Genomic DNA, 10,773 nt, shown 5'->3' with positions numbered 1-10,773 from the left:
CATTTTGAGTGTCAACACTTAGGTTTACTAAGTTACTATTGGTCATAATGTTGGTACTTGGTATAAAAGTACGAGAACAGCTGTATGCCTATAGTTGCTCTATTTGTGCATGTAGTATTGATGAGTCATGACTATTACTGAAAGCATTACGCAAGTAGGGTGAAACAATGAGCCCACACAAAAAACACAGTAAACAGAATTCAAATTTCTTAATAAAAATAATTCATTTCAGGACAACATATAAATAATTATTGAATCACACAATACACATATCTTGATATGAATAAATACTTAACAAATAAAACCAGGCTTTTGTTTTTTTTTCCTCTCTCAATTGTCAAGTCTCACAAAGAAAAACTTGCATGTTTGTTACACATCCCTAAGTGCAAGTCCTTTTTTTCATACACTTATTGGTCTTAGTTGGATTAAGGTGGATCTGGAGGCCATTAAAGCACACGGAGATCTATAGTGTACGCACACTACACTTGAATGTGAAGGCAGACTTGGCCTGCACACGGAGATACTTTGCGCTCTGGTGACTAAATAGCCACCGTTTGGGAGTGGGGGGGATACAGCGGAACCTTCAAAGTCAAACACAAGCCATTCTTAAAAAATAAAACACATCTGTGGGAAAGAATGTGGAGCTATATGACAGTGTGACCATCAACTACGCAAGATGGTGTTTCTGAGTAACTAATTTTAACATTTTTTGAATTGCAAATGTTTAAATATACAAAAATATTCCAAACTAAATAAACAGAAATACATTTTTAATGAGAACCCCCCCCCACTATCTAGACTTTTCAAGTGTTTGACTTTGGGGTGTTCCACAGTTTCAATCAGAGCGCTGCGATGTCTGTAATCCGAGGCGACCGTTTTTAAGGAGGTATAACAAGAACTGTTTGGCGCTATTTTGGCAAAAACAACACCAAAAAGGAAAACAAAGCATTATTAAAATAGATCTGGAACTAACACCCAAAAAATTCCAAGTAAAAAACAAAACAGGAATGTCAGTTTTGAGACCCACACGTCTTCGAGTGTGTTTTAAGATGAGGCATCAGGTCAGAAGGTCCTACAGTACAGACCCAGATCCATATTCACAAATGCACTTTAACCCTCCTGTTAACGCTTTTCTCTGGATAAAACCATGCTGGTTCAAAGCTCACCTGGGATGTGTCTACAGATAAAACAAAAATCTTAATTTCCATTGTTTATATGTAATTTCTGAATTTTTTGGAACATTAACTCAAATTATAACAATTTTAATCAATATTTCATCCATGGCCTCTCACCAATGAGGATAATTCACGTGTTTCAGCACGTTAAAACATTACCTTAACATTTTGGCGAGATTTAACAGGAGGGTTAGAATAACAAAAATAAATGAGAGTGCTGATCCGGGCATCAGACTCCTCTGGTCCGTCTTAAAGGCAAAACTTCAGGAGGATCAGCCCCATTACAATACTGTGCTGTTGCAGCGGCAGCAGCAGCACAAACACATTCAGATTCATTGCGCCAGACCAAGTAGGCAATCAAATGGTTAAGTCTGTTTGTTTACGTGTAAGTGTGTGCGTGCATATGGTCTGGATATAGGTGCTTAAGTGGTCCGTAAACAGGCAAAAAACAACATCCAAGGCAACTGATCTGTTGTAAGTGGGGCTTTAAAAAGGTAGAACGTAAATGCTGAATGGAGTCTCCACTGGCTGCAGTGGAAAGGCTTTCTGTGCATGTAGCACCACAACCAGAAGGGGCCTGCCCTGTCTGTCTTACACTCTTTAATATTAAACATAGAGTTACATAAGTCCACACGTACATGGGGATCTCCCCCCACCCAACAATATTATAACTGCACAGTATATTTACTACAGCCCCTCCATACTAAGTGCATTTGGAATAAATCTCTGTGCGAAGCTGAAATAGTGGGAAAATAGATGTTTGATGCACTGGCATGTCAAACAAAAATGAAATTCTGATAAAGTTTATTATTATTATTATCATTTGCAATGAATAAAGAAATATGTTAAAGGAAAATTAAAGTGATGTAAGGATTATATCTTAGTTTTTTGTTGTTGTGATATTTGCGTTTTCAGAAAAAAATCCGGTCTTACAACAATAAAGTCATATTTCTTATAAGTGACTTTTTTGTAAATAATGTATTTACAAGAAAACAACTTCTTCCCCCCCTTACTATGTGTCAGTAAAATATATATTTTTTGTAACAAAAAAGTTCAACAAAATTTTGAGAAAAAATAAGGCTTACGTCAAAATTTAGTCGCCATTTGTGGGAAAGTGCTTCATTCCATACCCCAAAAAATACGCTTAAAAAAAAAGTATAAATCATTTTTTCATTATGATTTTATTTCCCCATAAATGACTTCCTTTTAGTAAAGTTACAACTGCATTCTCGTAAAATTTCATTATGAAAACTTGAATATTGAAAAAATACGTCTACATTTTTGTAAGGTTAGGATTTTCTTTTAAAAAAAAAAGTTGAAACTTTATCCTCGAAAAAAATACATTAAAAATGATGCATTATTAATTTTATACTTCATTCTAAGAAAATACAGCTTTGTTAACAGGAGACTTGTTTTTACTAGGAAAAAACGGTTTTATTCTCATAAAAAAACTCTTCATTCTTGTAAGACTATAATTTTATCCTCAGGAGATTACGATTTAGTTACAAGATTAGAACTTTAGTTACTTTGTTACTGCAATAAGTAAAAGTTTGTATTAACCCTGTCTTGCAACGCTGAGTCAAATGATCAAAATGATTCTTAGGTATGGAAAACTGAGCAATAAACGACTAATTGAAAACAATAATCCAGCAATGAACATTTTATGAAATTCTTGTCCTATAAATGTGACGTAATATAAAGGAGACAAGCCACTTTTGGCCAAATCTCTACCCTGGTCAACATTTCCATTGAGTGCATTACAGGAGACATCGGAAAATGTACTTTTCCAAAATAATTCCCATGTACGTTTGGAAAGACATGATTTCATTTAGCATTAGTAACATACATAAATGACTTTCAGAAGGTGCGATGACAATGTGTTGATTGTAAGAGCTTTTTTTTTTTTTTTTTTGGCAAGAACAGTGAACGTTCAGGACCGGGGAGGTGGGCTAAATTTTGATTGGTCACAACTCTTCCACTCTCTCTCTCATATACCCTGGAGAACGAATCCTAAGACAGACAGACAGACGAGGGCTAGAAATCCTTGGCTGTGGCCTAGAACAGTGATTCCCAACCACTTGGCCACAAGACATTTGTTTTTTTCCCAATATCACTCAACTGGTCAGAAAATTATTATTTTTTATTTATATTTTAATAGTAATTATATCTTTGTTCACTTATCATTTTCCCATTTTTCTAGGATGGTGGATTTATAAGCTTTCTCGAGGGAAGCGTCAATTAAACTCTGCTTTTTATTATTTGTGGCAGAACTTAGTCCCGTCACTTATTGTTTTGTGGTGTGGCTTCAGATCCTCCATAAGATATGTCAGTTTACTCAATACAGGTTGGGAAACACTGGCTCTAGAAGGCAAATCATAATATAAAGAAAAGTCAGATGCTTCCGGTTGATGTACAATCATTGCTTCCGGCACGAGTGGGCAGGTACCTCTAAATACATTTTGTACACGTGCGGCCGCAGCTCGTCGGATGGTCATAATTGCACAAAGAGGTATTGTGGAGGCCATGTCTACTTCGCGCGCACACATGCACACATTCACTTATCCCCCCACGTGCACACACGCATACTCGCTTCACATTCTACACGGGGGAGGAAAGAGTTATGTGGATGAGGGGGTGATTTTCAGGCCATAAGGTTACTAGTTAGTCACTAGCTAGTTAGTTAGTTGGTTAGTTAGAACGAGAGAGGCTCCTCGGTTCAGCCGCGGTAGATTTGTTTGAAGTGGTCACACTCGTTGCAGTAGCCCTGTTTCTCCTGGTTTGCGTAGTGGTCGCAGCCCTGCGTCCGGCACCGCTGCTTAGATTTCTCCTTGGGCGCCTGCGCCCGCCGGCCCGGGTCCCGACCCTGGCCCCGCGTGTGGCACTCAGGGCAGAGATCCGTGCAGCCCGGAGACACGTTGCTGCAGCCGCTCCGCCGGCACTGCGTCTGCGTTTGTGTCTGTGACTGCTGTGTGGATCTGGGTTTGGTGGCTCGGTCGCGCTGAGGACATATGTGACAAAGTTTCAAAGTTAGGTTACCGAAAATGCGACTTCAAAACATTTGTTTACCTTTGCTTACAGTATTTAAAAATGAAATGACAATTACATTATTATTGAAAAGATGAAGTGGTACCTACCATAACAGGAGGAGGGGAGTGTGGCGTGCGGTGCGTGACCTGGTTGAGTCGTGCGCTTTGCTCTTTGACGTAACATTTGTCGCAGTAGCCCTCCAGCATAGCCTTGCCCACCGCGCCGCACCCTGGCCCGCGACACCGTGTGGCGTTTTGGAAGCCGGCTTCCACGGCGTGCCTGCTCTGAGGCGGGGCTGGGGGAGGTGGTGTCAGGTCTGCCACAAAAACACATACAGGTTTGATAAGATACATGTATTATTCATCATCAAATCCGACAATAAAGTTTTGTTACTACTACCAGTTTTCTGCTCTTGGGTCTCCCGCTCACCCAGAACCATAACATACTACAACTTCCATAAGCACAACAATTTTTATGTTTTTGAAAATTATGTGCTGAACATTCTCATTCACAAATCGATGAATTGCCACACACAAACTTAAATGCTCAATTTTTACCGTCAGTAGGTGAAACATAAGGAAGGAGGAGGTTATGTATTCGATTCTATACGCTTGTGTTTAAAGTTTAAATAAATGGATTATTATAAAAAATGTAGTATATGTTTGTAATATGAAACAGAACAGATGATAAAAAGTTAGGGAAGTGAGGTCTAAGGTCACAGACCCCTGTGAATTTCTTCCCTTGAACTTCTCCCTCAGAGTGCTACTCTAGTGTTCTACTTCATTCAAGCAGCAGCGTATCCTGAAGCACGCTTGTACCTCAAATTTTTGCTCATAACTCAGTTCTATTATTCAGAAACCTTATAAGCCTACGTACCACTGCATTAAAAATATATTGCAATATCATATTAATGACCTGAGGCAAAAACTGCATTGTAAAAATTAGGCAACATTTTTGTGTTAAATGAACAAATAAAATAACTAATCTCCTGATTTTTGATGGACAAATTACAATGGAATGCACAGACAACACACGAAGTAAGGATTAAGGACGTTTTGGGAAAGCACTTACGGTGGTTGGTCTGATAGTCTACGTAGCAGATAGTGCAGAAACCCAACTTCTCCGGCGTCCCAAAGAACTGGCAACCTGATCTTTTACAGGGCCTGGCGAGGGGGGTCTGCCAGGCGGAGGCATGTCCCGGCGTCAGAGTGAGGCAAGGCCGCTCGGGGTCCCTTGGCTGGCTCCAAGCCGAAGATGAGGCCTCGGTCCTTGGCTTGACGGGCTGCGACTCCCCCCCTTCCAGAACCTGCTGTCTTTGCATGCAGGGTGGACACAGCCCGTTGAATGTCCTAAAAGCTTCCTGCCTGCACATGCTGCAGCGCTCCGTCTCCACCCCACGGGTCCCCCACTGGTTCCACCCGGGACCCTGGGCCGCAACCGTGTGAGAGGCTATGGCGTCCGGGCCTGTGCCGGCTCCGGGCGGTGCCTGAGTCTGCCTGCCGTTAAAGCAGCGCTCACAGAGTCCATCGTGCTCCACGCTGAGGGTGAAGAGGCAGCCGGGGGTCTTGCACTTCATGGCGTGCGTTTCGCTATACAAGCTGAGGCTGGGCGCAGTGGGCGGCGGGGCCGAGCGCGGGCTGGAGAGCACCACCAGCCGGCTGGACGAGGAGGACGGCGGGCTGCTGCTCCGTCCCCCTCTGGAACTCCCCTCGCTGCTGTCCGAGCCGCCGCCTTTGGTGTGCACCAGGCCTTCTATTCTGGTACCGGTCGTGGCCTGGCGTTTCTCGAAGCACTCGTGGCAGTGTGGCTGCGTGTCCACTGACACGTAAAATGTACAGCGTGGCGTGGCGCAGCGGATCTCGATGAGCGAAAGCTGCGAGACGGAAAAGGGTGGAGGCCGCTGGGGCTGGGCTGCCCATGCCTGCTCTTTGTCCTCCTGCCAGCGCTGGTACTCGTGGTTGACAAGCTGCAAGTAGTCCTCCATCAGGTTCATGTCTTCGGGCAGGTTGCCCTCGTCCAGCCTTATAGACAACAGACGGTTTCACTTAAAAGGCACAATTCAAGATATGCTATACCTCCAAGAAGCAGCTTATGATTGTGAGAGGGGGTGCTACTTCAAAATGAAACTATGAAATTAAAGTTGGTCTCAGGAAGTGCTACTCATTTCTTTAAATATTTCTACTCTGGTCTCATCATATCAAGCCTTTCTACTTCATTGGAATAAAAGCCTCTTTAAATGAGATCACTTTTTTTAACCATTTATCAACTTCGTGAATTAAAGTACCGTGCGGCGTTGATAATGCGTGTGGCATCGTATCCCAAACCGATGACAGGGATCTCGATGAGCAATAGGTAGTCTTTGAGGAGCCTCTCCTTCAGCTGCTGCTCCTTCTCAATCAGGAAGTGCACTTTCAGCTCTTCAAAACCTCCTCTTCCAGGATTGATCAGTGGCACAGCTCGAATCTCTTTGACAGAAATAAACAAAATGACAATATTTATGACAGTTGTGGAATGCTGGCAAAGTTGGAAACACTAAGGGAATATAAAATGAGAAAAGGCAATCCCTTATAAAAGTGAAGGTTTGCTCTAAATAGTAGTCTTAAAAGTGGTTTGGGGAAAATACCTTTGGGGATTGGACTTTTTTTTTGTTTTTAACTTTTTTTGTAATTCTTTTAAATTTAATTTAATTCTGGCAGGAGATTGGTAATATATTAATCAAGCATTCATACCTTTGTAGCCATGTTTATTGTCAATAAATGAATAGATTGTTGACTTAACCCTTTATAAGGGTAGCAACTTTTTGGTAATTACAAAACAAAAACACATAAAAACCTGGTGCCAACATATGTTTCATGGACGATCACGTGGACATCACATTTTGGTCCATGTAAACCTCAATATTAACATTTGGCAAATTAACATTTGGTAAACCAAATGTAATGTCCACATATGTCGTTGCCAGGCCTATATTACAATTACAGGGTTACGCAACTACGCAACTAACACTGGCAGAAACTTTTGCTATGCGTGACAAACTGGCACTCGACAGTCCCAAAGCCCAGGGAATAACAAGAGTCATTGCCGAAGAATTCATTCTGGATGACGAGACATTATCTCACGTGAGTAAAGACGCACCATCCAACACACGATTCGGCCACTGAAGATTCGAGAACGATTCACAAACATCCAAATTCCGATTATTGAAATATGTCAAGTAAAGCGGAACTAATACACAGCGCGGTCTTCGGGACGCAATGCGCAAAGTAAACATAACTTGTCTTAGACCCGGGTAATGCCAATGCTCAACTCACGGCTTTAGCTCAACTCATGCCGCTGGATAAAAAACACAAGAATACCTGACTTCTGCTGACAGCCGCAACAAACTACGTCAACGTCGTTTTACTGGAGATAATAGATATCATATGTAAATAGAACCAGATGCTACACGACAGACTCGACTACGTTAGCAACATTGAAGTATGGAAAACTAAACGGCCGCCATCTTAAAGCAGGAGACTTCCCTAGTAGGCTGCTGTGAACCTTCCAAGGGAACCTAATTTACTTTTTTATCTAAAATACTCCTAAATCGGCAAAATCTTGACTTGAATCTATCTTCAAAACAGTTTTAAAACTTTCACATGTCGAAAGTAGACAGAAGGGAAATTATGGAATAACGAGAGCAATTTTAACAACTTTAACAGTTGATTCGCAAAATTAAATGAATTGCATGTAGTTTAAAGCTGCTGACACAGAATGGGGACTTTACTGTTTTAAAATGTTAACTTGATACTGAAATAGTCGTTTATTTAAACCTGAGAGGCTTTTTATACAATTTTTGTAACTAATGCATTAAAAGCAACATTAAAAGCACCTAACAGCTTGGGGGATTTGGGGGATTTTCCACTGAGGTTGTTGGTGTGTTTTGCTTTTTTTTAAGACAGTTTACAATATTATTTGCACGTTTTACTGACTGATTATGCCATTTCTGTTTGTTATTTATAATGTTTTGTGTTTGTCACTGAATAAACAGGTCAGTTTCTTGTTACCAATCGTTGTGTGTTATTCAAACTCACCTAATTCAGCTGGCTAGTTGTTATCAAGGGGTACTAAAACCTTTTTTAACATGAGTCTGACAACTAAGTAAGGAAGCTAAACTTTAACTTTAAACTTTAACACATGCTCAGATAGGTCGGTATCGGTATCGGCCAGTATCGGTATCGGAAGTGCAAAACAATATCGGTATCGGATCGGAAGTGCAAAAACCTGGATCGGGACATCCCTAATAAATACTGCAGGTACAATTACAACTAGCAATTACACATAGCAAAACAAAAAAAAAAAAAAAGAACCGTAATAATAATAATATAACAATAATGTAACGAACTGGGTTCTAATGTGGCGGTTGAGTTTTGCATGCTGTTCACGAGAGTAAGAGAGTTGCGGCGGAGTGGGAAGGTATTACTTTCCCTTTGCGTCTTTGTTTAGGCGTCGGCTCCGGCGGACAGTTGCTGTGTAGTGTTGCACAAGTTCTGAAATAAATGATTAAAATCTGACGAAGCTGGCGACTTCCTTGCCGATGTCACAATAATAATAATAATAATAATAATGATGAGAGCCGTCCGCGAGATCATAGACATATTCCGGCCGTATTGTCGAGCCAGTTCACTGACGCGCACACCATGCTCATATTTTTCTATTACTTCCTTCTTAATTTCAAAGATAAGTGTCACCTGTTTCCTTTTTTCACCACCTGCACTAACCTTTTTGTTGATTTCTCTCACAAGGAAATCCGCCATGCGTTTGCCTTTGGGTAAACAATGAAATAGCGACGCTGTAATAAATCGTCGTATTTCGAGCATGCCGTCATATGTCGAGACGAATGATGAGTGAAATTTTTGTCGGATGTCGAAAGGATCGTATGCTGAAGCAATCGTATGTCGAGGTATCACTGAATTATGCTGGAATTTGATGCATTCTCATTCACCCTTCCAAATTGAAATATTTCCAAAATCAACCAGTTCAACTTCACATGGAAATGTAGCGGAGTTTAGAGTATATTATTCACCCTTTTACAAGCCTAGAACACAAGCCCTCTTCCCCGGCGAGCAGACGTGTTTTTCTTACCAGGGCCGCTGTCTTTGATGGTGATGAGGGGCGCAAAGTGCTGTGAGTCGTAGCCCAGCACGATGGGGTACTTGTAGCATTCGGCCGGCGGCCAGTGCAGCGGGAGATAAATACCGCCCACATTGAGGGGGGAGATGGTTGATCCAGATTTCATACTCCTCAGCACCTGGTCTGTTATTGAAAAAAATCAACTTTTTTAGTAGAGGAAAACAACAGCTCTTTTAAACTCCAGCAGCCCTCAAATAAAGCCCCTGACAACCAGGGTTGTCTTGCCATCAAATTTTTATTTGCAATTGATCTGGCACTTCTGCTTTTCTAATAAAGTGATTTACTATTCTCAAAATATGAACACTTTTCTCGTAAACTATGACTTAATGGTTGTATGTTTAATATTTCAGTTTTTTAGTAATCACAACTTTGCAATCCAAAATGATGGGTTTTTCGTCACAAATTTCATTTGCTAAAAAATATTGACTTAAAAACTTTATTTTCAAATTCTTTAAATTTTAATCCAACATAAAATAAAATACCATATTTTGACTTTATTCTCATTAATGCCACACTAGGGAACTTTTCAACCATTATAAAATATTTTCATTTTCATAACATTTGTGATGACATGTCCACTGACAACTAGTTGAATGACACCTCGGTTATGGCCTGAGGGTGTCTGTATCGCTTTCACCGTCACTAATTAACGTTGAGGAGGGTGGCAGGAACCTTGCCACACAAAAAAACTACAAATGTGCTAACTGCTTTACGGCATACGTCACTCCCCCCTTTCCCCATTCGTTATGAAGTCAAAAGTCGATGCAAACACTTTCGCGCAAATACAAACAGCATAAAAGGACACTCAAACGATAAACGTTGGGGGAATACGGTACAAAATCAAACATTTTCTATGTTCAACGTCGTCATATGATATTCTTTAGCCAAACTGGATTCATTACTTAATCACTATTTATCCTTCACACAGCCGCTGGAAACAGAAACGTCTTTCAATCCAACTGCAGGAGACCAGGAGATCAGGATTTTACGATACTTCCTTGAAGCAAATCACTACCGCTTCTGTCCACCTGTGCCGCTAAAATCGACCAAAACTGAAAGTTCCCTAGTGTTGCTTTAAATGACTTCTCAAAGGTTTTAAATTCACTATCAAAATATTTATTTATTCATTTTCCATGCGGCTTATCCTCACTAAGGTCGCGGAGATGCTGAAGCCTATCCCTGCTAACTACGGGCAGGGTACACCCTGAATTGATTGCCAGCCAATCGCAGACTATCAAAATATTTTACTTTAAAACTAGGATCTCTTGCATATTGAGACTTTATTCTCAATTAAATTTTTTCATTGTGAATTGTGCAAATATTTTGACAAAATGTAGACTATTTTTAATAATATTGTATTATTTTCAATTTTTATTGTCAAAAAACTGCGTTTTTCATA

General features: G+C 40.6%; 1 protein-coding gene across 1 annotated transcript in view; it reads right to left on the bottom strand.

The window, feature by feature from the left end:
- tnfaip3 (tumor necrosis factor, alpha-induced protein 3) overlaps positions 1–10,773 on the bottom strand; it is a 33,870-nt gene continuing 23,097 nt past the window's right edge. Inside the window, exons 5-9 of the mRNA XM_057848502.1 lie at positions 9,327–9,497; positions 6,487–6,667; positions 5,274–6,223; positions 4,310–4,518; positions 1–4,173 (exon numbers count right to left, since the gene is read on the bottom strand). Coding sequence (XP_057704485.1) covers positions 3,892–4,173; positions 4,310–4,518; positions 5,274–6,223; positions 6,487–6,667; positions 9,327–9,497 — 1,793 coding nt within the window. The 3' untranslated portion in view covers positions 1–3,891. The remainder of the gene's footprint in view (positions 4,174–4,309; positions 4,519–5,273; positions 6,224–6,486; positions 6,668–9,326; positions 9,498–10,773) is intronic.

The sequence above is a fragment of the Corythoichthys intestinalis genome, chromosome 10 (genome assembly GCF_030265065.1).
Source record: "Corythoichthys intestinalis isolate RoL2023-P3 chromosome 10, ASM3026506v1, whole genome shotgun sequence".
Lineage (NCBI taxonomy): Eukaryota > Metazoa > Chordata > Actinopteri > Syngnathiformes > Syngnathidae > Corythoichthys > Corythoichthys intestinalis.
This window is presented reverse-complemented; position numbering and strand designations above follow the sequence as displayed.